At 41.8% G+C, this 27,239-nt stretch overlaps 2 protein-coding genes and 1 pseudogene across 5 annotated transcripts; 1 reads left to right on the top strand and 2 right to left on the bottom strand.

The window, feature by feature from the left end:
• Window positions 1–59: 59 nt before the first annotated feature.
• Window positions 60–3,844, bottom strand: LOC139558737 (coiled-coil domain-containing protein 106-like). Of its 4 annotated transcripts, none has more exons than XM_071374119.1 (7): window positions 3,622–3,844; window positions 3,272–3,335; window positions 2,990–3,088; window positions 2,361–2,552; window positions 1,840–2,001; window positions 1,482–1,679; window positions 60–1,325 (listed from the first exon to the last, which is right to left on the bottom strand). In XM_071374119.1, exons 2-7 carry the CDS (start codon window positions 3,303–3,305, stop codon window positions 1,009–1,011), a joined length of 1,002 nt encoding a protein of 333 aa, XP_071230220.1. In that variant the 5' UTR covers window positions 3,306–3,335; window positions 3,622–3,844; the 3' UTR covers window positions 60–1,008. The 4 variants fall into 4 exon arrangements, with proteins under 4 accessions (XP_071230220.1, XP_071230219.1, XP_071230222.1 ...); XM_071374118.1 differs by having other exon boundaries at window positions 3,510–3,722; XM_071374121.1 differs by lacking the exon at window positions 1,840–2,001 and having other exon boundaries at window positions 3,622–3,759.
• Window positions 3,845–3,914: 70 nt separating this feature from the next.
• LOC139558910 (visinin-like) lies at window positions 3,915–16,970 on the top strand (annotated as a pseudogene).
• A 2,046-nt stretch (window positions 16,971–19,016) lies between these two features.
• On the bottom strand, window positions 19,017–27,202 carry LOC139558739 (germ cell-specific gene 1-like protein). Its single transcript, XM_071374130.1, has 6 exons — window positions 23,208–27,202; window positions 22,443–22,637; window positions 21,400–21,447; window positions 21,011–21,169; window positions 20,702–20,813; window positions 19,017–19,757 (listed from the first exon to the last, which is right to left on the bottom strand). Exons 1-6 carry the CDS (start codon window positions 23,401–23,403, stop codon window positions 19,373–19,375), a joined length of 1,095 nt encoding a protein of 364 aa, XP_071230231.1. The 5' UTR covers window positions 23,404–27,202; the 3' UTR covers window positions 19,017–19,372.
• Window positions 27,203–27,239: the final 37 nt, after the last annotated feature.

A 27,239-nucleotide genomic window follows, 5' to 3' on the forward strand; every position in this document is an offset into this window, starting at 1 on the left:
GACATATTTCTTAAATGTATTATCTAGGAAGACAGATACCAACTACTAAAACGCATAACTGCATTTTGCGCAAACAATGTTTTTTTATTGTACAGCAGATGGGTTACACTGCTTTCACTGAACTCAATATACTATCGAAATGTGGAAAGAAAATGTCAATAAATACATAAATTAACAAAATAATATTGTAGCTGTGGATCAGGTATTAACAAATGGTTCAACAATGAAAACAAATAAACATGTACAGGTGGAGTTTCTTTAAACCCACAGCTCAGAACGGTGTGCCTGTCCATGAACTGTCTTTACCATCAAAACAACATTTGATGTATGCTCAAATTCTTCACATTTTCCATTAATTTGGACTCCGCAAACTTGTAGAAAATATTTCCCTGAATGGCAGTCGTCTACAAAAACTAGCAGGGCTCTCAAAGGAAGGAATACAGTGTCTGCAGTATGCCAGTGCTTCTACCATTCATGAATCATGCAGAAACTCACACCGCAGATCATCATTCTGCTGTGCCACCTGACAATGAAAGATAGCCATGAATCAGACTATAAAAACTTAATCCGATTACCATGAACAGCAGGATGGAGCCAACATTATTTTTCTATGTAACTGCTGTAATAGGCTACGTCACAAAATTATCCAGTGTGTGGCTTTTAGTGAATACAGTGACAGACTACAACCTTTTACACAAATTCCATCTCTTTCCTTGCAAAAAACAAAGATGGGTAAACGTATCTCTCGCTCAACAACGAAAAACTACTCTCGGTGCCCCCAATGCAGTAATCCTGCAATTAGCCCTTCAGAAGAAGATTCAAACACAATGAATAAGATACTTCAAGAGAAAAGGTAAAAAAATAAATACAAAAAAAATTATAATAATCTGAAGCTAGAGCCAAATGGCTCTTAACGAAGCCTTAGGTATGCGACTCCCCATTAAGGTCAATAACTTTTCAGTCTACCTTCCCTCCATGTCTAATCTTATAGGAGGAAAGGACCTTCCATTAGTTTCTGAACCTGTAGGAGATGGGCAGAAGCAGGTGGTTCTTCTTCATGGCTGCCACTTTGGCGTGCATGGGCTCGTCCAGGGCCTTGTAGCAGCGACGGGCGTAGTCCAGGAGCTTCTCCTTGGAAGACTCAAACTCGCCCACCTCGGCCACCTTCTCTGGGGCTACCAGCAGCAGCTCGGCGATGGGGGATGTGGAGGCCATAGTGTTGCGGTCCACCCGGTGGACCTGGAAGGCCTTGGACATGCTCCTCAGGCGCTGGTAGGTGAGGAGGATCTTCTGGTACCGATGGAGCACACCGTCAGGATCTTTCACTGAAGGAGAGGAGCCATTTTAGTTAGCGGTTGATAGGAATTTCCCCCAAAAGTGTGATAAGGAAACAATTTTTTCCAACAGACAATTTAATATTATGATGCAGCAGAAATGCACCGGGCATAGGAAATAACATAGAAATAAAATGACTTGATTACCTCTTTGTCTTTCCTTGCCCCGAGTAATCCGGAAAACACGTCTCATTTTCATTCTTGGCTCCCCACCATTCTTGGATCCCCTTTTCTTGGACATCTTCTCGTCCGATGAATCGTCCTCCTCTTCCACTTCCTCTTCCTCCATATAACCGTCTTCCTCAAAGTACTTATCTTCTTCGATCACACGCACCTCCTGTTTTACTAGAGAGAGAGGGGGGGGGGGGGGGGGCAGTGACAAAATGTATCCTCGTACACTTCAAGACACTAGATGACGGTTGACACTACAGCCTAGCTTAAGCCGTATGACTCTCCCACTCCTAAAAAGCCATCCCACCCAAATTCTATTCTGCTTCCCTCTCACCAGGTACTCTGCTGCTACATGTGTGAGGTTGGCTCTGGACGTGTTTCCGTAGCATTCCAGACCTGGTGGTCATGGGCGAAGGAGGAGGGCTTGGAGCTCTCTCTGGTGGAGGTTTCAGAGTAGTGTAGTTCAGACTAGTGTGTTGGGATTCGGGATAAACATCTAATAGAGGGGAGAGGATAATCGATTTTTAAACGAGTTCCAATTTTGAAATATTTTTTCCCCCGCTACCTCAATTTCACCTATCTCCATGTATCAGCTTATATAGTTGTGTATTAACTTGTATTATGTTTCCAAACAGTGCACTAAATAGAAAGTGTGACCAGATAAGAAACAGTGCTTCAATTGAACGTACAGTCAAGTACTAACCCACTGGGCACACACTGGTTGAATCAATGTTGTTTCCACGTTGTTCAATGAAATTACATTGAACCAACCTGGAATAGATGCTGAATTGACATCTGTGCCCAGTGGGAAGTCAGTAGAAAAGTGCTCCCCACCACCAACACCCCAGTCTTTACGGTTGCTCTCCGGCGTCCTCATGGAGGAGACAAAGCGTTCCAGCTGGCAGCGCAGGAAGTTGCGTTCCTCCTCCAGGTCCTCGATGCGCTTCTGCAGCCACGAATTCTTCTCCAGGGACACACAAAGGTGGGTGCGCAGGTTGGTGATCAGCATGAACGGGCTGTAGTGCGGAGGCATTTCAGAAGCCGCCTCTGGAAGGGTGCAGGTCATTATTTGACTGTTTGAGGCATTGGTCATACATGGGTAGGCCCTGATAAGTTATTGACCACCTGACTTATGACACCATAATTACATTATTCATTTAGTTGACTAATAAGGTATCAAGAGGTGATTATGCAGGGCACTATTCATGAGGGATGGTAGTTTAATTACCTCCACCCTCCAGGTGAATGGAATGTCTGTCCAATTAGTGACAATCAATAAACTGTAGATCACTTTGCTCGGGTTTGAGTAGCCCTGAACTATCTGACATTGTCATGATAGGAGAACACATTTATAAGGGGTTGCTTAACTTACTAATATTGTGTATGAGACAGGTAAAATGGTTAATACAGAAGCCTGGTTGTTAACCAACACACCCCCCCAAAAAAATATATATCTGTCTGACTGGTATTATGCCCAAATGTACCTTCCAAAATCTGCTCACTCTGGTTCAGATAGGCAGACCGGCCCTGGTTCTCCTCAAAGGGGAAGGAGACTTCATATTCATCCACAACATTATACAGACCTTTAGGGACCACAGTCAATGGTAGTGACACATGAGTGACAAATAATAAACATTTGATAAATATACTGTTTAAATGGAAGTGCATTGAGTAAGCTAATTCTGCTTTTAAACATTTGTAAAGTAAATGCAGTAATTTTGTAAAATAACAATACAGCCTATTCGGAGGAAGACAAATGAAAGTACCCGTTGCATTCCTCGTGCTTGTCCGATCAGTCATCCTTCGTGGGTTGAGTGCTGTTCTGCAAATCTGTAATACATATGGCAACATTGTAACATTATAATAAGCACCATCGTGGATAATACGTTAAGAAAAGTGTTAAAACAGTCATTAGTCCGTCGAGACGGTGATGTCACCAGCTGTAAAACAATTAAGGTACACCCAATGCGAATTCGCCATATAAGTGGTATCTAGTAAATTCACCTGCTCCGAAATTGAAATGTAGCTAATCAATGTAGAATGCAATACGAATACAGGTAAAAACAACTGATGTTTTAGCATGAAAGGTCAGCGAATGGTTTGTATTAGTTGTTACCCCGTTCTTCAAACGAGACGCAAGTTAATAAGCAAGTTAATAACCATCCGCTTCCCATCAGGTGAAATGGAGTGAATTAGACAGCTTTTCTAATCGAGCCACGTGCGTAATTACTGCGTAGGGGGTGTAACGCTTCGGACTTCCTCTTCGATGGCTAATGAGAATGTATAATAATTACAGTGAAACTAATCTAACACCTACTTCATCGTGTCTTCAAATAACCAACATCAACTACTACATTTGCATCTTATAGCCTGCCATGATAATAATTTCATACAATTTTTGCATACTGTATGTGGGAGGAGCTCAGGTGAGATTGTGGGAGGGGATAACATCGTTTTTGAGAAAACACACAAAAAAATTAAAGATGGGTTTGAATTCGACAATTCCGGGAGAATACAAAACTTGGTCAGATATCTAATAAATAACGACATTAAAAGGTGTCGGAGTCGACATCAGTGTCACCTGAGCAATTTAAAAACAAACGTGTAAAACATGACAAAGCGCAACTAAACGTCAGTCTATAGAATATCAAAAGCATGTTTAACAATATATTCTGCCTAGCTTTACTATTTTCTTTGTTGCTTTGGAGTGAAAATGTAATTCGTTTGGATATGCTGGGATTAGAAAATAGTACCTTCACACAAGGGCACCTTTTTGATTTACATTTGGTTGAGTTGTCAACCAACGAGAATTCAACGTGAATTCAACCAACAATTTCACACTGTCGTTGGATTTATTTTAAAGTTGGGTGAAAAAATACGAAATTCTCTTACTTTGATTGCATTTTGCAATTCTAAACAGTTTTCCACGCTGATTTAACGTCATTACATATACTTTTTTGGTTGAAATGAAGTGGAAACAAAGTTGATTAAACCAGTGTTTGCCCTGTGGATTCCTGTTTAGACCATACAAACATTGTGTTTACATTTTTGTTACCTAATACCAACCACTTTTATTTCCCACTCATGTAGATGATAAATTATATTTAGCCTTTCATATTAGCATTTATTTAACATTGTTTGTGGCAGATTTCTGATTCCCTCGCTCATTCAGGTGTGACCATGAGGCTCTGTGATGGCCTGTCCCACTGTAAATGGACTTGTGCTGATGGACTTGCTGGGTGGCGCTGCCCTGCTGGTGAGAGTCTTTTTTAATGGAATGGTCTGCCTACCCATGTGAGAGACGCAGACTCGGTCTCAACCTTTAAGTCTTTACTGAAGACTCATCTCTTCAGTACGTCATATGATTGAGTGTAGTCTGGCCCAGGAGTATGAAGGTGAACAGAAAGGCTCTGGAGCGACGAACCGCCCTTGCTGTCTCTGCCTGGCCGGTTCCCCTCTCTCCACTGGGATTCTCTGCCTCTAACCCTATTACAGGGGCTGAGTCACTGGCTTACTGGTGCTCTTCCATGCCGTCCCTAAGAGGGGTGCGTCACTTGAGTGGGTTGAGTCACTGACGTGATCTTCCTGTCTGGGTTGGCGCCCCCCCCCCCCCCCCCCCCTTGGGTTGTGCCGTGGCGGAGATCTTTGTGCGCTATACTCAGCCTTGTCCCTTGTCTCAGGATGGTAAGTTGGTGGTTGAAGATATCCCTGTAGTGGTGTGGGGGCTGTGCTTTGGCAAAGTGGGTGGGGTTATATCCTGCCTGTTTGGGGGTATCATCGGATGGGGCCACAGTGTCTCCTGACCCCTCCTGTCTCAGCCTCCAGTATTTATGCTGCAGTAGTTTATGTGTCGGGGGGCTAGGGTCAGTCTGTTATATCTGGAGTACTTCTCCTGTCTTATCCAGTGTCCTGTGTGAATTTAAGTATGCTCTCTCTAATTCTCTCTTTCTCTCGGAGGACCTGAGCCCTAGGACCATGCCTCAGGACTACCTGGCATGATGACTCCTTGCTGTCCCCAGTCCACCTGGCCGTGCTGCTGCTCCAGTTTAAACTGTTCTGCCTGTGGCTATGGAACCCTGACCTGTTCACCGGACGTGCTACCTGTCCCAGACCTGCTGTTTTCAACTCTCTAGAGACAGCAGGAGCGGTGGAGATATTCTTAATGATCGGCTATGAAAAGCCAACTGACATTTACTCCTGAGGTGCTGACTTGTTGCACCCTCGACAACTACTGTGATTATTATTATTTGACCATGCTGGTCATTTATGAACATTTGAACATCTTGGCCATGTTCTGTTATAATCTCCACCCGGCACAGCCAGAAGAGGACTGGCCACTCCTCATAGCCTGGTTCCTCTCTAGGTTTCTTCCTAGGTTTTGGCCTTTCTAGGGAGTTTTTCCTAGCCACCGTGCTTCTACACCTGCATTGCTTGCTGTTTGTGGTTTTAGGCTGGGTTTCTGTACAGCACTTTGAGATATCAGCTGATGTAAGAAGGGCTATATAAATAAATTTGATTTGATTTGGTCCCTCTGGATATCAATAGCAGAGACTTTGGGGATCTCCTGGTGTACACAGGGGCACTGTTCATGCTCATGTCTTTGGGTGCTGTGGTACAGCGGCAACATTGACGGCCTTGCCTCCAGCAAAGAGCTGGGCCACATTGGCACCACTGTTGACCGATTGGCCCGCACCCTCAGCCGCAAGATGCATATCCATCGCCCCAGGGACCTTAGGGCCGTGACTGTCCATAAAAGCAGGTAAGTTACTTATCGGGACTTAAATAATGGGTTATAGGCCCAAACATATTCTAAATTATACATACAGTATATGGCTCATCTGTGAAAGAGACAGCATGATTCCCTGTTAAAATAAAGGTTAAATAAAATAAATACATGCCAAGACATGCTAATTGGGATGCATCTACTCTGCAACATGTAAAATAATGACATGCAATTGATCTGTAACCTCTCGTTCTCTCTGCCTCTTCTTTCAATAGGCTTTCCCTCTTCACGTTGGTGGATGGATGCCAGACATGGATCAATTACCCCCGATCTCCCCTCACATTGAACCACTGCAATAGTTCTTGTTCTAGTGCAGTATTTTACATTTTCTTCTGAGACTTGAGTCCAGCAGTATTAGTGTTTGATGGGTAATAATAGCAGTGTTTTATGCCATAGGGTTGACTGCACTCACCTAACATGTAATGTCCCCTGTATAGGGGCGGCAGGTAGCCTAGTGGTTAGAGCATTGGACTTGTAACTGAAAGTTTGCAAGATCGAATCCCTGAGCTGACAAGGTAAAAATCTGTCGTTCTGCCCCTGAACAAGGCAGTTAACCCACTGTTCGTAGGCCGTCATTGAAAATAAGAATTTGTTCTTAACTGACTTGCCTAGTTAAATAAAGGTAAAATATTACAAACTAGTAATGTCAAAACATTTCTTTAATAATGCTCATCTGTTACATGGATGCTATTGGTGGATGTGATTTGACATCTCTTGTGTGGTCTTACAGTCAATCTTTTTCATGTAATTATTATGTATGTTTCCTTGTGTGAACAGCCTCTTCGGGCTCTTTCAAGTTTGGAAATGTTTCAAGGTGTACTAGTAATGTAAATAATTTAGATGGTATTGAAATATTGATTGCTTGTCACAAACTGTGATCCATTGCGCTTTACATTTCAACTAGGCACACTTCCAGCAGTTGTAGTATTTTCAGTCTCTCTGACCATTCCCGCTTGCTGTGCTCTTATTTTGGGACAGATTCTACAGTGAACTGTAGATGGAGACAAAAAGATTTATTCTCAGGTCCCCACAAGGAGAGTATGTACATTATGTACCGAGAGTATGTACATTATGTATCAGTAGACCTGTTTGGACTGACACTCTTATTCAATCAAATCATACAGCATACATTTAAACACACTTAAGAACTTACATACACACAATGCATATTCCATCAGAGAGATACACCAATGCAAGTATGTATGGTGACTATTTTGCCTACTACTATGTGTAGATAGATATTCATAATTGTACTCTATTTTCTAGGTGATGTGTATGACCACAATTCAATATGCCAATAAGAGCAAATGGGAGCTTTTTAAACTACTTAAACAAAACATCATTAGCTTTATATTGAGAGGGCTCAAATTAAGTTTAATGCTATCTTATTCAGAGGATACCGTCAATCAACTCATATCCTGTAAACCTGGCAAGAAGTATTTAGTACAATCATACTAAAAACAACAACAGGCTTAATAGAAGGCAGGGGAGAGAAAATGGTCTCTCCTGGAAGAAGAGAACATAGATTTGTCCTGTCAAATTTAGATTTTTTTAAACTTGTGGTCTATAAGAGGGCAACTCTGGTCCAGGAGGGCCAGCCGCAGTGTGTGCAGAGTTTTGTTCCAGCTCAGCATCAACACCTGATTGAATTAATCAATGATGGTCTTCAATTTAATCATGGCCTAAAATGAAGATCCTGATCAGTCTAATCCGGTATTTAAGAGCTGGAACAAAAGCCTGCAGTCTGAGGTCCGCCGGGAGCAGAGTTAACCTGCCTATATAGCCTGTCCTGCCCGGGTTTGTTCCATGTTCCATTGTTGTGATCTAATTGCCAGCTCTTTTCATACCCCTCACTATATTTATCATGGCATGTATCTGACATACAGACAATGGATGGCATGGCCATTAGATCGCTTTGGCACCGCTCCGTCCTGGCATAAACCATCACTTTAACCTCTCCTCCCTCTGTCTCTTCGCCAATCAAAAGATCCCTTCGTTAGCACGGTCGGCCCGCCACCCACTAGGCTTAAACCTTCATTTAGAGCGAAGGTTAGATTGTATTCGGTCTTGGGGCAGCAGCTTTACTGGCTCAGAGAGTTGAGGGTGCTGTTGAAACACTTAAACAGAAGTATAGTTCCAGCCCAGGGGGAAAAAACACTCTTTAAAATAGGAATGGATGGACAAAACAAGTGGGGGTGAATGTGTGTCAGGCCAGGGAGATCACAGTGGATAAGGTGTGTGTGGAGAAAGTGGAATGTGAGGACTAGACTATCGCTGAAGAGTGGCACTATGCCAACCTGTTTTAAGGGGATCTGGAGCTATGCCTCTGTCAGTCGGTGTTCTGGCCATCTGAACCTTTAAGTAGTTTGATTTCATTCACAGGTTAATTGGGGGACTGATGTTAACACACATGTCTTGGCGCAAGTCTTTCCAGAGGTCTCTCTTGATGTGGTTGAGAAAATTGAATCAATGTTAAAGGTATTTCAGTATCTGGCATCATTTACATTAAATTCAAACAACTTCATTTTCCCCCTTAGGACAATTCTAGAAGTGATATAGTGGGGCTTCACACATACAGCGCATTCGGAAAGTATTCAGACCCCTTGACTTTTTCCACATTTTGTTACATTACAGCCTTATTCTAAAATGTACTAAATCGTTTTCCCCCCTCATCAATCTACACACAATACCTCATAACGACAAAGCAAAAAAGAAATTGTGTCACATTAACATAAGTATTCAGACCCTTTACTTTGTTGAAGCACCTTTGCAGATTCTCTCAAGCTCTGTCAGGTTGGATGGGGAGCGTCGCTGCACAACTATTTTCAGGTTTCTCCAGAAATGTTCAATCGGGTTCAAGTCCGGCCTCTGGCTGGGCCACTCAAGGACATTCAGAGACTTGTCCCGAAGCCACGCCTGTGTTGTCTTGGCTGTGTGCTTAGGTTCGTTGTCCTGTTGGAAGATCAACCTTCACCCCAGTCTGAGATCCTGAGCACTCTGGAGCAGGTTTTCATCAAGGATCTCTCTGTACTTTGCTCTGTTCATCTTTCCCTCCATCCTGACTAGTCTTCAAGTCCCTGCCGCTGAAAAATATCCCGAAATCATGATGCTGCCACCACCATTTTTCACCGTAAGGATGGTGCCAGGTTTCCTCCAGACGTGACGCTTGGCATTCAAACCAAATAGTTAAATCTTGGTTTCATCAGACCAAAGAATCTTGTTTCTCATGGTCTGAGAGTCTTTAGATGCCTTTTGGCATACTCTAAGCGGTCTGCCATGTGCCTTTTACTGAGGAGTGGCTTCCGTCTGGACACTCTACAATAAAGGCCTGATTGGTGGAGAGCTGCAGAGATAGATGTCCTTCTGGAAGGTTCTCCCATCTCCACATTTTTTTTATATTACTGTACATAGTTTGACCAAACCCTCAAGGTGGGATCCCAACTGACTAAAGCACCTAAACCTAAAAGACGGACCTACAGTTAGCTGTCTAGGAACTGCCAACAATGTGTTGAGAAATGGTTGCATGGCCCCTCTACACTAACCTCAGCTGATATCTGTAAAAACAGATGATATCTGTGAAAACACCTCATATCTGTGAAAACACCTCATATCTGTGAAAACAGCTCATATCTGTAAGACCATTGTTGTTGTTTATTCAACTCAAGTGTTGACAACGGACAAGTCTTACTGATGGTGTTGAAGGTAAAGCTACAGACAATACCTACACAGCAGTCTACAGTATGTGGATAAAATGTTCAGTGCAATAGGTTTAAAATAATGTAATTGTTTAAAGTTGTTTGTACTTGTTAAGAAAGGGCAATACAAAAATAAGGACATATTAAGACATTACATAGACATTGCATGAAATATATTGTGTGTGTGTTTAACGTGTGGACATGGATTGATGGAGAAACAAAAATGTGCAGATAAGAAGTTCATTTGGGTGTGTTTGTGGCTCAGCACCTTAACAATCCTGTATAACAGACGTGTGCGCAGGTCGTCTTCCGCTCCTTCGACACCAATGATAACGGCACTCTGGACTTCAAGGAGTACATCATTGCGCTGCACCTGACGTCCACGGGCAAGACCGCCAGGAAGCTGGAGTGGACCTTCTCGCTGTTCGACTTGGACAAGAACAGATACATCACCAAGTCGGGAGGGGGAGGGGAAGCGGGGAGTGGATGGATGGATGGGTGGATAAATAGACAGATCAATAGAGATGACATGCATGTTAGAAACTAATGCTGTTGACTGATGCTTGTCATCTAAATCCAAACTAGCCTTAAACTAAGCCTCTGTATTGACATTGAGGGGTTAAGGTTTAAGGTTGTGTGAGGTTGATTCTGGTCATCAAGTATCATATGGTTGTACTACTTGTTGAGCTACTTGGTGATTGACATAGATGGGGGAGGGGCTGTGGTTAGGGTCTCAGGCAGTATGGAGGAGGGATAAGCCTCAAGCTCTGTTTTAGCTTCTAAGATGTAGTACTTGTCCCCTGAACAGATCCTCTGACATTGCTACACACAAACCTTTTACCCAGAAACGGGCAATGCTTATATCAAGGGCTCTCAGCCATAGGATAATTAAACACTTTATAACATGAGCAAACTAAGCCAAAAAATGTAATGTTCAATCAAAAAAATCTTGACTTTCCATTAGACAAAGAAAATGTTAACACCGAAAATCTCAAAATTCATTGCATTGGTGCCTCGCTCCTGCTATGGAGGCTCAGGTAGCATTATAGTGAACTGGAGGCTGGTGTAAATTGTTTTGCCTCAGCGATAGTGTCAATGTCCCTGCGGTGCAGATTCATTCTGGCACTGATACCACTCCACTGCAGTGTCTGACCGTATTCACCCAGCTCTCCATCTCCATCAGCTCTCCATCTCTCCATCAGCTCTCCATCACTTAGGTAACCAGTTGTATACTGAGGGTGGTCAGAATTAACGAGCGGTAAACAATTAAACATGACCTAGTACTGAGGTTAAACTAAAAGTGTGTAGGAGGGAGGGTTAAACAGTGTCTTAAAGACTTAAAGACAGATCTCAGTGTGTCCTGGGCTGCAGGTCATGATGTACGTAACACTCACTGTGCAATTTTCTCCCATGGCTGTCTGGAAGTAAATGTGTCAATTGTTCAAACATGCAAAGGATGTTGAATAGTAAAATCGTGAATAATGTTTTAGGCCAAATGAAAATGTTTTTTTAAACCTACCACTTCTTATATGGCCCTTCGAGCTGGATATATGCTAAAGAATGACAATGAGTTTACCCACCCTGTAGTGATCATGGTGAAGTGTACAATATTGCCAACCAATATCTGAACAGTCAGTGCTTTGCCGTGTAAATGTGACCAATGGCAAACACCACATACTGTATTTTGCTGGGGTTAGTAGTGGTTTACAGACAATACAGGTCAAAAGTTTTAGAACACCTACTCATTCCAGGGTTTTTATTTATTTAGACTATTTTCTACATTGTAGAATAATAGTGAAGACATCAAAACTATGAAATAACACATATGGAATCATATAGTAACCAAAAAAAGTGTTAAACAAATCAAAATATATTTGAGATTCTTCATAGTAGCCACCCTTTGCCGTGATAACAGCTTTGCACACTCTTGGCATTCTCTCAAACAGCTTCATGAGGAAGTCACCTGGAATGCATTTCAGTTAACAGGTGTGCCTTGTTAAAAGTTAATTTGTGGAATTTCTTTCCTTCTTAATGCGTTTGAGCCAATCAGCTGTATTGTGACAAGGTAGGGGTGGTGTACAGAAGATAGCCCTATTTGTCAATTTTATGGCAAGAACAGCTCAAATAAGCAAAGACAAATGAGAGTCCATCATTACTTTAAGACATGAAGGTCAGTCAATCCGGGAAAATGTAAAGAACTTTGATCATTTCTTCAAGTGCAGTCGCAAAAACCATCAAGCGCAATGATGAAACTGGCTCTCATGAGTACCGCCACAGGAAAGGAAGACCCAGAGTTACCTCTGCTGCAGCGGATACGTCCATTAGAGTTAACTGCACCTCAGACTGCAGCCCAAATAAATGCTTCACAGAGTTCAAGTAACAGACACATCTCAACATCAACTGTTCAGAGGAGACTGCGTGAATGAGGCCTTTAATGGTCGAATTGCTGCAAAGAAACCACTACTAAAGGACACCAATAAGAAGAAGAGACTTGATTGGCTTTGTGCTTAGTGGGACTATCATTTGTTTTTCAACAGGACAATGACCCAACACACCTCCAGGCTGTGTAAGGGCTATTTTACCAAGAAGTAGAGTGATGGAGTGCTGCATCAGATGACCTGTTCTCCACAATCACCCGACCTCAACCTAATGAGATGATTTGGGATGAGTTGTCATCAAGGCAAAGGGTGGCTATTTTGAAGAATCTAACATGTAAAATATATTTTGATTTGTTTAACACTTTTTACTACATGATTCTATATGTGTTATTTCATAGTTTTGATGTCTTCACTATTATTCGACAATGTAGAAAATAGTAAAAAAATAAAGAAAAACCCTTGAATGAGTAGGTGTGTCCAAACTTTTCACTGGTACTGTATATTAAAAAAGGACTAAATCCTTTTCAACAAACCAAGTCTGTGTGAACTGTAAATGAGAACAAGCTGCTGCTGATTTGTCAGTTGGCACCAGTCCTTCGGCTCTAATCTCTAAGCTCCATGTTTACAGTTGAAATGCTGACATGTGATTTAGTGGTTTTTGTACCACCATTCTTCTCTCCAAAATCTTATTTTGATTGCTTACAAGCCATGGGAACACAATGCGATTTAATCAAAACTAAGGTTCAGATGGGAAGCATATTTATAAATGGTAGATACTAACATTTGAAATCCATCGAAACCAACAAATTTTCCCTGAACGCAAATATTTTACAATGTTCGTGGTATATGATTATTTCATACATTGTTCAGGAAAGAATGCGGTGTGTTTTTGACGCTTCGGAGGGATATGTTTTCTTTATCCTTACCTGTAAAGATTATAACTTGATTGTTTCATAGTACAACCATCAATGCTCCACAGTAATCTCTCGTTTAAAATGTTCCCATATAAACTTAATCAGGCCTGGGATATGGTTTTGTGAGAAGATTAAAAAGAACAGGATTGGGATGTTCTAAGGATATGTTCTCACTGCAGTGATCTGGTGTTTATAGTTGATGTAGGGTGAGAGAATTTCCATGACATCCTTTCACAAACACTTTACAACAACAAGCTGCTTGTATTGAGCCTAATTCCCTAAGTGATTGTGGATCAAATGCTTCCATGATTTTTGACGTATTCGCCACGATTGGTTTTACGTATTTGTCAGTAACTCTCCCATGTTACAGAATAACTGATAGCCGCCTCAAATAGCTGCCGATGCCTATTTCAGCAAAAAAACACCTGTTTCAAATAAACACCAGGTCTAAATGAATTGTTTACGAGATTACCATGGACACAGCTCTGATATTTTACCATGGACACAGCTCTGATATTCCCATGGTCATGTGCATTAAAAACATTTTTACAAAATGCTGTCATTGTTGCTAGCCATCGCGCCACCAAAAAGAAACACGACATCACCGGTATCGTTCTTCATGGTGTTGAAGCGCGAAATGGGGGGTGTATGATCGGCGGTCTAGTCGTTGATCTGCGATGGATTTGTTATTATAATGTTCATACTGGTCATACTGTTCACAATAAACAGTGTGGTAGTCTATTCAAAATTGTATTGAGCAAAAGCTATACCATATTTAGTCCCTCCCTGATATTTGACGGATCCTAAACTATGCCCCTTGTGTATCCAACCGGCTATTTTCAAGCTAATTCCTAACACAGGCAGGAGCTGCCCAACGATGATAACACACCGGAGAAGAGGGCCAACAAACTCTGGACATTCTTTGAGAAAAAAGACAATGGTGAGAAGAATAAAGTCTTGTTTAATGTGTTTTGACATTTTAACTGTAATATAAACCTGATGATGATCATTCCTGTCTGTTTCTTTCTCTTGCTCTCTCTCCCCACCTCAGCGCGAGTTACAGACGGAGAGTTCATCATGGGTGTGATGAGAATAAGCTTCGCCTCATTCAGTATGCTAATAAATTCTGCTAATAAATTCTGTTACCTCCGGTCTACATTCCTAGCTTGGTCCCAGATCTGTTTGACCATAGGAGTTGACAAAAGGAGTTGGCAAGACAGCGCAAACAGATCTGGGTTCAGGCTCCTACATTCCACAATCCCCACCGCTATCCTCAATTTACCCATCATACCTCAGGAAGTATTTTTGTTTTAATCCCAGTCTAATGTCAAAAATTGATCAGACCTGGGTTCAAATAGTATTTTTTCAAATACTTTAGCTGTGCTTGATTGTGAAAACATACTATTTGAACCCAGGTCTGATTCTAAAGTGCACTGTCGACCAGAAAGAGATTTGAAGGACATCTATAAGAAAATATTAACATGGACATGTCCAAGTCAATGTAACACTCACTGACTTATGTTATGATGTACATGATTTATTGCGCAATTGCCATATACTGAAGTATATACTTTATACTATACACTGAGTGTACAAAACATTAAGAACACCTTCCTGATGTTGAGTTGCACCCTCCTCCCTTTTGCCCTCAGAACAGCTTCAATTCGTTGGGACTCTACAAGGACTACAAGGTGTCGAAAGCATTCCATAGGGATGCTGGCCCATGTTGGCTCCAATGCTTCCCACAGTTGTGTCAATTTGGCTGGATCTCCTTTGATTGGTGGACTGTCCTTGATACAGTCGGGAAACTGTTAAACTTGAAAAACCCAGCAGCATTGCAGTTCTTGACACAAACCGGTGCGCCTGGCACCTACTACTATGTCCCGCTCAAAGGCACTTAAATCTTTTGTCTTGCCCGTTCACCCTCTGAATGGCACGCATACACAATCCATGTCTCAATTGTCTCAAGGCTTAGAAATCCTTCTTTAATCTGTCTCCTCCCTTTCATCTACACTGATTGAAGTGGATTTAACAAGTGACATCAATAAGGGATCATAGCTTTCACCTGGATTCACCTGGTCAGTCTATGTCATGGAAAGAGCAGGTGTTCATAATGTTTTGTGCAATCCGTGTGTACTGTATACTAGTATTGCACAAATATAGAAGGTTGTCTGTCAGAAGTATTACAATGTAACCAATGGGTTGGACGATACTCTTCTCGTCAATTATCTTGAAAAAACGTATACTTAAACTGGAAATAAACCAATCCTCTATCTTTAAGACAATGGAAAATCATATGCTTGATTTTCTAAATATTGAGCATGGGCGACGGAGGGGAACAAAATGGTGCAATTTGAGGACATGTGTCGGAGAGAAGTACAGGCACTGGAGATAGGAGTGAGAACACATGTTGTTGATGTTTGTGTGCGTCTGTATGTTGTCTTTTGTGTGTGTATGTTTTGTATTGTTTGAAGAAAAAAAATGAAAAAAGAATAATAGCTATATCATTTTTGGACTTGATATTTAACTTCTGAATGATTTGAGAAAGGCTTAAGAGTATTGAGAGCTGTTACAAGGGGTTTAGGAACTGAAAGCAAGCAATGAGTAATCTGTTGATAATACTTAACACCAAATGTGCTATTCATTAGCTAATCATTCGTTACATATTTTGAAATGTGTATCAATGAAGCAATAATAACAAAGGGAGTGCAATCATAAGATAATGTTTTAGGACGTTTTAGAGAATGTGTTTTAAATTGAACTTGTAAAGACATGAGTCCTGATACCAACAGACAAAATCTAATATGAAGGTCAAGGGTTAAATACTGTAGACGCACACAATGCCAACTACGATACAAGTCTTTATGACATTTACCTCATGAAATCTCTTCTCTTTTTAAAGTAGAAAGAAACTTGGTCAAATTTGTTGAAGCTACAGTTTGCCGCTGTTATTGAAGGATAAGGATTATTGTGCTTTTCAATCAGTTTCTTTGACTTAATATTACCCTCTGAAAATGATAGACACAAACTTTATGGAAGTGCAAACGCTTCGACTGAAAGTATTGCTGAACTAGTGTTTTCTCTGTCTGTTGGAGCATGGTTCTAGCATTTAAAGTCTCACTCATTTAATGTGCAAACCTTTTCTTTTGATAAGATGTTGACTTTATGAAAGATTTGTCGTGAACTTTAGATTCCATTAGCTTCAAGCTTCATTCGATAAAAATGTCTCTAACAGTTCTTAGAGAGCTGGGGTGTATGGGAAGGCAAAATCAAATCTGTCTATCAGATGATTATTTGTCTTTGTGTTTGATTGTGTTATTTGTGTTTTACCCCTCTGTTTTTGCAAACAATTCATTTTCTGTTTTGATTCAAAATAATTATTGTGAGATAAAGCATTTCACTTCAAGAAAAGTTATTTTAACGGTTGATACATTATTAAAAGAAATTGCTATTTTCTGATTGGAAATGTCAATGTCAACGTTAAATTTAAAATCGATCCATACAACATATAAACTCTTGCCAAATACATTCCATACAGTATTGTCATACTACTTACATTGCTGATCATATAGGCTACTGTTGCATAATTCCTATCCTCTTTTTTATTTACATTCTCTGTCATTTACTACATACACTACATGACCAAAGTATGTGGACACCTGCTCGTTGAACTTCTCATTCCTTGTTCAGTTTAAGGTGATATACAGGTTACATTACTCAAAACTGCATCAAATATTCCCAGACACCTCACCACTGTGTGAGAGGTGCAAGCAGGATGAGGGGACGTTGACCCACTTATTTTGGACATGTCCTAAGTTACATGCTTACTGGGCTCTCATTTTTGATTACTTATCTAAAGCCTTTGATAGAGTTATAGCCCCAGACCCATTGATCAGTCTGTTTGGTACAGTTGATGGGAATAACCAGGAAGGGAAAGCTGTCTCTCTTTGTACTCTATTAGCCAAAAGGCTCATGTTGCAATTTTGGAAATTGGAGACAGTACCTAGGGAAAGGAAAGGGAAAGGGGAATAACTAGTCAGTTATCCAACTGAATGTATTCAACTGAAATGTGTCTACCCCTGTGAATCAGAGAGGTGCGGAGGGCTGCCCACGTCTTCGGTGCCCGGGGAAATCGACCTACCTTTGTCCTCTAAATTTGCCATCCCGTTCAACACTACAATGATTGTCAATGTTTGTTTATCTTGTCTTCTTTTTTTATTGGAAAATAATAAACATATTATAAAAAAAAAAGAACATCTCATTCCAAAATCATGGGCATTAATATGGAGTTGGTCCCCCCTTTGCTGCTATAACAGCCTCTTCTGGGAAGGCTTTCCACTAGGTGTTGTAATATTGCTGCGTGGACTTGCGTCCATTCAGCCACAAGAGCATTAAGTGAGGTCGGGCACTGATGTTGGGCGATTAGGCCTGGCTCGTATTCATCCTAAAGGTGTTGATGGGTTTGAGGTCAGGGCTCTGTGCAGGCTAGTCAAGTTCTTCTACACCGATCTCGACAAACCATTTCTGTATGGACCTCACTTTGTGCACGGGGGCATTGTCATGCTGAAACAGGAGAGGGCCTTCCCCAAATTGTTTCCACAAAGTTGGAAGCACAGAATCATTTAGAATGTCATTGTGTGCTGTAACATTAAGATTTCCCTTCACTGGAACTAAGGAGCCTAGCCCGAACCATGAAAAACAGCCGCAGACCATTATCCCTCCACCAAACTGTACAGTTGGCATTCTGCATTGGGGCAGCTAGCGTTCAAACCCAGATTCGTCCGTCCGACTGCCAGGTGGTGAAGTGTGATTCATCACTCCAGAGAACGCGTTTCCTTTGCTCCAGAGTCCAATGGCGGCGAGCTTTACACGAAACCAGCAAACGCTTGGCATTGCGCATGGTGATCTTAGACTTGTGTGCAGCTGCTCAGCCATGGAAACCCATTTCATGAAGCTCCTGACGAACAGTTATTGTGCTGACGTTGCTTCCAGAGGCAGTTTGGAACTCGGTAGTGAGTATTGAAACCGAGGACAGATGATTTTATACGCGCTGCGTGCTTCAACACTCGCCGGTCCCATTCTGTGAACTTGTGCGGCCTACCACTGGTGCTCCTAGATGTTTCCACTTCACAAAAACAGCACTTACATTTGACTGGGGCAGCTCAAGCAGGGCAGAAATTTGACGAACTGACTTGTTGGAAAGGTTGGATCCTATGATGGCGCCATGTTGAAAGTCACTGAGCTCCTCAGTAAGGCCGTTCTACTGCCAATGTTTGAATATGGAGATTGCATGGCTGTGTGCTCAATTTTATACACCTGTCAGCAACAGGTGGGACTGAAATAGCCAAATCCACTAATTGAAGGGGGTGTCCGTTTGTGTATATATATGAATATCCCTACAGACTTACAGAGATGACTGTCACACACATCAATCCATCCTTCCCTAGCCCCTCTCTCGCTCTCGCTCTTTGCCCTTGTTCCTCTGACTGGGGAGATTATTGACATAATCTTCTGTCAAGCATCTGTTTTAACTTCCAAAGCTCCCTGTATTTTTATGTCATCTTTGCATCACTGTCTGTTTAACTACAAGATCACTTAATCTCTTTCTGGACATCAACCGGTGATATTGAGAGAGTTGTCCCAACCGACAATGCCCGAGATTCATCCAGTTTAATTAGAACTGGCATGACAACAGAGACTCAGAGAAAATACCAATACTAAGTCATTGACATGAGACAGTTTCACTTTTTTTAAACACTTTTATTCACAATGTTACCACAGTTACTATCAATATCAGGATAGTAATAACAGGGTTACCATCAACACAATAAAAATTATATATAATATATATGTTAAATGTGGCCAATGCCAGGCATTTCTTAGCGATTGTCTCTATTGATCTCTACCTAGACAATACATGTCAATCTCTGTGTGTGGTTTTACAGAGCTTTATCTACTCAGATGTAATTTATGGGTTGAGGTACTGAAATCAAGCACAGTCCATTTCACAGTTCAATCCAAAACATGTAAAAAATAAAAGACAAAAATAAGTTTCAGGTGGCTAGAACCTCTTTTTAACCTCTCCTCCTCCCTTCCCTCAGCACCTCTCACAGTCCTCTCCCTCCATCTCCTCCCTCTCCTCCCTATCCAGGGCGTCCTCAATCTCGTCCATCTCTCTCTCGCAGTCCTCACACCCCTTTGTCCCACAGCCACCAGCCATCATCACCAGCCCTCTGTGATCTGGAACCCCCGGACCGGGGTCGATCAACGCCCCCTGCTTGCAGTGCTGGAGCCGGCCGCTGACTGAGCAGACGGCCCCGGCCGCCTGCAACACCTCGTCGTAGGAGGGTGCCTGGATGGCCGCCCGGGCCTCCTCTAGACGAACGCGGGCTCGGTGCTTCATCTCTATCAGCGTCTTGGTGTAGGAGTTGAGGGTGAAGACAGCCGCTGCCATGCAGCAGCTGAAGGAGATCCAGGCCAGACTGAGGGTAAGAGAGAGAAAGGATGGTAGGGCCGTGGTGGTCATTGGTTATGAATAGGCTATAAATATGGCCTAGAAGTTTAAAATATGATGATATCGGGTACATACTGAGGGGTCCAGAATTAATGGATTCCTTGATAAAGATAAGCAAAAAACACAGTATAAAATAAACAATACAAATACTGTGCTGTATGCTCACTTTTTTGTATTATTATATTTTTTTATACTAATACAGTTGCTCAGACTTTTTTATTTTGTCTAAGAAATAATACAACATTTTTTTCAATAAAATTATTGGATCCCTTGTTTTCAATACTCCAGCACCCTCCCCTTGCGTGGATAAGGTCACTGGGCCTTTTTATAAAATGTTTTATGAAATTGGAGAACACATTGGGAGGGATCTTAAACCATTCCTCCATACAGGTATATTTCCAGATCCTTGATATCCTTATTCTGCTCTTATGGACTTCCCTCTTCAATTCAAACCACAGGTTTTCAATGGGGTTCAAATCCTGAGACTGAGATGGCCATTGGAAAATATAGATTTTGTGGTCAATGAACCATTTCTTTGTGGATTTGGACCCCTATCTTTTTGAGATGTGTACTAGTTGATAAACAAAATCTCTTTCTCTGAGAAATTGTATTAGTATAAAATAATACAATTATAAAAAATAAAATAACATACAATATAGCTCAGTATTATATTAATTCTTTTAGACAGGGTCTTTTGCTCATCTTTATGAAGGGATCCAATCATTCCGGACTCCACGGTTTTCAATTTGACTGTGGTTAGGAAATGCTTAAGCTAACGGTTGGAGACCGTGCCTAGGTAAACAAACCAATCATGGATTGTAGTATCTCCATGTCCAAAGACTGCTTTCGGGGTAAGGAAACAAAATAAGCAATTTTGTAATTTGGGTGAACTATTCCTAAGGGAATACTTACACAAATGACCAGCCGTAGTCCCAGGTCTGTGGTCTCCAATCTTTTGGCCCAATGCTCACAGTCATCTGGAACACTGTGGTGTACATCATATGAGCCACCATCCCCATCAGACCTGAGAGAGAGAGAAAGGGGGATGAAGAGTGAGAAAGAGAGGAGGGGGGATTTATTTGCTGACAATCTCTTAATTTATTTGACCAACATCGAATAATCAATGCTTAACCTTGTGAATGTTTTTACAGAATGCTCAAAAGCCTTGGTATAGATCCTTTTGGTGATAAGAGAAAGTTGTGCTCGTCGTGGCCGTCTCACCTGAAAGGACAGTGCATATAGCGGCAAAGGCGTTGATCTTGAGAGCGTACATCTCCTTATGGGCACAGAGACACAGCACCTCCACCCACATGAGGAGAAAGCCCATGGCCAACAGGCCTATGTACGCAAACTCTGATACTACTGACAGCCACAGCACCCCTGTGAGTGAGTGAGTGAGTGAGTGAGTGAGTGAGTGAGTGAGTGAGTGAGTGAGTGAGTGAGTGAGTGAGTGATAGATTGAGGAAGAGAGCAATAGAAAGAGAGAAAATGAAGATTGGAGAGAGGTAGAGCGAGAAAAAGTTGGCATACAGTGCTTATTTGACTTGACGACCCGCAATTTAATGGTAACGTATTAGCTTCGCCTATATCTACTTGCAATGAGCACAAACCTTGTGTCTCTCCTGGAGTCAATTCAATGAAGCTCCGGCATTTCTCCTCTGTAAGACAAATACAATGTGATTAGCAACAAATACAACTTAAGTCAGTATATTCACTTGTACTGTGTCTTTCAGGGCCTTGTCAAGGAGATTGACATACTGATTTAATTTAGATCCCTTGAGTGTCTGTTGTGAGATCTTAAAATAGTGCTCCAATTGGCATGGGTAATCGGAAGGGGACACTTTCTGTAGTAGAATAAGCCATATTGAGAGGGAGAAATCCACCAGATGTTCTCTATCTAGGGTCAAGACAAAAGCTCTAACTCTCCCCTCTCTACAGTGATTTTGCAAATTAGTCCTAAGGAGACATGTAAAGACATTACTTTGAGTTTTCCTTCAGTGACTCGAGCTTACATTGCCAACATTAAAGATTATTCAATTATTAACAGAGCACCCGCTTGTGATAATTTACTTCTAATAGCCTTGGTTGATTAGGGACTATCCCAAAATCAGTGAATGCGTATGGTAATAAAGCAACCAGTCTTGCAGAGATAGATTGACAGTGGAGCAGCAGAACAGCCACATTCAAAGACACAATGGCAATTGCTGATAGATATATCAACATTATAGTGCATTCTAATAACTAGTGTCCAGTCATTATTGGGGTTCCACAAGGCAACGGCCTAGGTCCGACTCTATTGTAAGACTTTACTCAATCAAGGCTCTGTAGATCAACAGCCTAAAACAAGAGCTGTCTAATGTTTCATTCACTTTTCCAATGAAGTTCTCAGTGTCAAGCAATTACTGGCTAAGGCTAGAGATTCATTTAGGAGATGCTCTTATCCAGAGCGACTTACTTTGTGCATTCATTCATTATAGCTAGGTGAGACAACCACATATCACAGTCATAGCAAGTACATTCATTGAGGAGACTGGATCTTAAAGTGCAAGAACCAGGCATCATTAGGTTCTCGGGATGAAGGCTACTTAACCCCCCTTTCTATAAAAGGTAAAGCATACTCAAACAATGGCCTGGATAAAGAGCCAATGCTCACCCTCGTTGTGTGCCTCGCAGGACAACCAGAAACCTGTGTGGAAGTAGCGCAGCATGTACTTATCCTCGCCTGTCTCCCAGATGTAGTGCACTGCGTTGGCGAGGGCCTTTTTCTGAAGCCTCGCCTGCTCTTCCTTTTCCAGTGGCGACAAGGTGATGTTGTTTGACGGCTTCTTAGGGTCCAGAGTGGGACTCTCTGAGGAAAAGAGAGGGTAAGAGGGTCATTGGGACAGGAACGGTTGGACAGTTTTAGGCGAAATATATGCGTCTAGTCTACACACCGTACTACTGTAATTTTTTTCTACAATAAACTCCAGAAACACACATCTTCAAACCATGTTTTTTAAAGGCATTTCAAGACCATCATTTAATATTCTTCAGGGACAGAGGTCAGAAGTGCCTATGAGTTCATAAACCGCTCCCTAGTGTCAACGGAATGAAGGGGCAACAATCTACAGCAAAATCCGTATGAAATCTCCGTTTTTTTACATAATCTACTTTATGTAGAAAATAGCATATTCCATGGCAATAGGCTTAGACAACAATGTAATCCAGATATTCAACAAAGTTTGAGATTACATACATTGGACTTTGTCAACAAACCTTTGTGTGCCTTCTCTAAAAAGCAACAATTCTCAGTGTCAGGATTCATGTTCAGGGGTTGGTTCAACATGGGTGAGTCCACAAGTACAGAGCGAGGGAAACAAATCATTATTTAGGTACCGGGCTCCACATTCATTCTTGCACAGGTGAATTATTTCCCTACCTGTGGTGTAGGGCTGGCTGTTGTTCTGGCCGCAGTTCTTCAACTTGACCGGGGAGAGGCAGAGGGGCTTGGCAACCTTGTGGGTCCCCTCGCACCAGTACGAGGTGCAGAAGGCCAGGATGGACAGTGCCAGGGCCAGTGAGGTAAGGGACAGGGAGAGCAGGGAGCGGTTGCATCGTGACATGTTCTCCAGCATGGTGGCTTATGGGTGTGGGGCGAGGGCCACTGCTAAGAGAAATAGTGGCCCTCCGATGGAGAGACAGAGGTGGGAGAGAGGTCGGGGGAGAGACGGGGTGTCTCAAGAGGAGCTTGAGACGAATGATGGTGAAACAGGGTGATGGGGCTGGTTAGAGGACGGGTACAGGGATGACAGATGAGAGATCAGCTAGAGTGAGGGCAGTGACAACGATTAGGGGGGAACTGTGGGGGGACTCAATGACAAGGCAGAATGAGGGAAATGGAATGGAGCGATATAGAGAAAGGGGGATTGACAAAGGGATGGTATGGCAGAGTGGGATTAGGAAACTGTGAGAAAATTATGGGATGGAAGAAGTAGAAGAAGAAGCAATAGAGTGGAGGATTTATTCGCCGAGCCAGATGGATTGGATGAGGGCTAGCCTCTGTCACCTTCTTCAATTAGTCCTCTCGATATTCCTCCACCCTTTACATGCTGATCCAGCTGTGGTCCCGCAATAACAACTTGTGATGGTTAATTTGCAAATCAAAGCAGTCATTGAACTGAGGCAATCAGGCAGAGAGCTTTTGATTTGGGAAGAAAAAAATGATAATAAATGAATTTCTTACATTTTACGTCCATATGCTACATCCCATATTTCCAGTATATGACATGGATTTGTCATGTGTTCCCTGGTATACAGTTGTGTCCTGGAAGATAAACACTTACATTTTACCACGTTTTATACAACCACGAATTATTTTCTCCTGTCTCCTTTCTTTTTCTCAGGAAACATTCTGTTCTTCCCGTGCATCTCGGCTTTCTTAGGAAGATTGTGATTTGATATAATGATTAGTCTACCTCTCTGTTGACCCGTAATCCTCATTAATCTGTGTTAATCTCCCTGTACTAAATCAATCTGTTTAATCCCACACTCGTAACGTCTGTCCAACCACCTATAGAGCAAGACAAATCATTTGGATTAATTTCGGGAGGAGTAATTAAGGGGAAACAATCTACAGAAAGCACTGTTCATGATGTAATCTCCTTTATGTAGAAACATTTCATATCACATGGCAATAGGCTTAGACAACAATGTAATACATATAGTCAGCAAAATGTGAGATGACATATTGTATATACATTGGACTATGTGGATTACGTAAACAGACCATTATCATCATCTCATCGTCACAACAATCTTTATCATCATCATCACAATCTTTTGCATCATCACAATCATCCGCACAATCGTCATCCAATCATCGTCATAGTTGTCATCATATCCTGTCATCACAATCTTCATAATCACAATCTTCTGCATCATCACACTCATCATACTATGCGGATGGTTTAGTGTACTGGTCTGGGCTGCGTTCAGTACGATTTACGTTCTGGAACGTTCAATTGTACAGAAAAGGTACCGAACGACCAGTTGAAAAACAAGGAGGGGTTGGGAGATGGGGAACGCAGTCAGCATGGCCACTGCCCTTTAAACACGTCACACGTTGCTTCAAACCACACCTCGCCACACCCACCAAACAGGAGCAAACATACCTCAAACTTTGTTCAATAACGTTTTGGGGAAACGTGTTGTTCCAAACAAACCGTTCAGCAACGTAGCAAACGTTCAAGCGAACTAAACGCACCTCTGAGGTCTATCTTGACTCCATGAATGATAATTGGATACTTTAGCGCAGGGATCATCGACTAGACTCGGGCCGATTTGTTCTTGAGCGGATGGTCAGGGGGCCGGAACACAATTACAAATCATTTGTAGACTGCAAATTGACCGCAAAAAGCCCAAACAGATACAGTATAATACTTGCATAAAGCAATCATTTCAACCTTGCTTACCATCACATTTTTCTCTATTATGCGTGGGAATACTTGGGAACAGATTTCTTATATTAAAATCACGTGGATCTTATTTCCTGATGTTTTTACTGTTCTACAATGAAACAAAAATTTTTTTATTTTATTTTGTTGCTCAGAAAACTTGGGGGGGACCAATTCCGTCCGCGAACCTTGCTTTAGGGAATAATCATTGAAATATGAATCCATCTGTGCTGATATGGTCTTTATGTAAAATAGCAATCTGACAAAGATAGCAGAATCACAGATGTTTGTGTATTTTTATTTAATCTGGCGACATCTGCATACATTACCACTATACACTCTTTGAAAAAAAGGTGCCATCTATAACCCAAAATGGTTTTTCGGCTGTCCCCATAGGAGAACCCTTTGAAGAACCCATTTTGGTTCCAGGTAGAACCCTGTTGGGTTCCATGTAGGAACCTGGACTCTGAATTAGAGCATATGTTACATGTAAAAATGTAATAAAAAGACGACAGCCAAATAACCTTTTGGAACCCTTTTTTCGAAGAGAGTAAAGCTGTGTTGTTGCCAAATTGGTTTGTCAATTGCGGCACAAAATAATGACAGAGATTATTCCTCATTACAGTAAAACGAGGAGTTAATCAGACTCCGGTATTTAATTTATCCCATCATGACACCAAAACATTTCAACAATTAGAATATCCTTCAAACATTGTCAATTTCCCCCAAAAGTATTAAATTACAAGCTCTTAATTTTCCAAATCTGTAAGCGTTTCAACAAAACGGTTTGTTGCAATCTGTCAATCAATATCTCCTTCCACTTGACTCGAAACCGGAAAATATTTGCAGCAGTCTAGGAACCGCATCAATTTAATGCGTAAAGCAAAGAAAATCTCCTATCCCCATTGTCCAGCAATATGATTAAATATGACACAGCCACACAATCACACACGCAGTTTAATTTCCTGTAATAGCTGTGACTAGATTTGAGTTCAAATGGCCATACCAGTTGTATTTTCTCTGTGCTGCATATCGCCGGGCTTTCCATAGAGTCCTTGTCCCCCCATACGGTTGTACAATACACGCATGAAAATTACTGAACCGATGTTTGTGAATGAAGCAAAAAAAAGGAAACTGAAATTAAAGAAGCAAAAAAACATACCATATAAGGCCTTCAGAGACATCGACCCTCTACACTCTGTCCTCTACCAGATTAACTTTCTTTACCTTTTCTCTCCCTCTCTTCCTCACGCTTCTGCCTTTCTTGGGTGAGTTTCTATCACAAACCCACCCAGATTTCACTTAATCCTCACAAACCCATCTGTCACTTTCTCTCCCTTTGCTCCCTATATCTATCTATCATCCATCGTCACATTCTCTCGCTCTCTCTCCCACCATTTCTTACGCTCCACTTTAAGCAAATCCATGATCCTACTTTGTAGTTCACTACATATTATTTAAGGGTAATTTGTTGTTCTATAGTGTTTATCTGTTCGCCTCCGGGGAATCCCCATCTTGACCCGGATGACAAGTCACCGCCCCGCTTTCCGAAGGTCATGCCATACACCGAATGAGGAGCGGAATTAGAGAATGTACAGTATGTGCGCCGCTCACCCCCTCGCTTTCATCCCGTCATTTGGAGTGTTCAAGTTATGTAGTACACTCATCAACACTGATCCACCCAATCTCCCTTCGACCCAGCAATCTCTACTCGGTTGAGATCACTCCCCTTCAAACAGCTGTTCCTCAAATTGTCCACAAATTACTTTGAATCGTCACGATTATGGAGAGGAACTGAAAGAGTGATGTGAGCGACTGAATGAAGATAATTTAAATTGGGCTTTAGTATTGTGGCGTACGTACGCATGTATGTGCAAACTAAAAAAGGGAGATATAACGCTGTACTGAAGTGACTATAGTGGCAGATGTTTCACCAGCCCTCATGTGGCCATTTGAAATAGGTACCATCACTGATGTTGATTGAGACAAATGTGGTTTGAGCATAGGCCATACACCTC

Source organism: Salvelinus alpinus, chromosome 29, assembly GCF_045679555.1.
Source record: "Salvelinus alpinus chromosome 29, SLU_Salpinus.1, whole genome shotgun sequence".
NCBI lineage: Eukaryota > Metazoa > Chordata > Actinopteri > Salmoniformes > Salmonidae > Salvelinus > Salvelinus alpinus.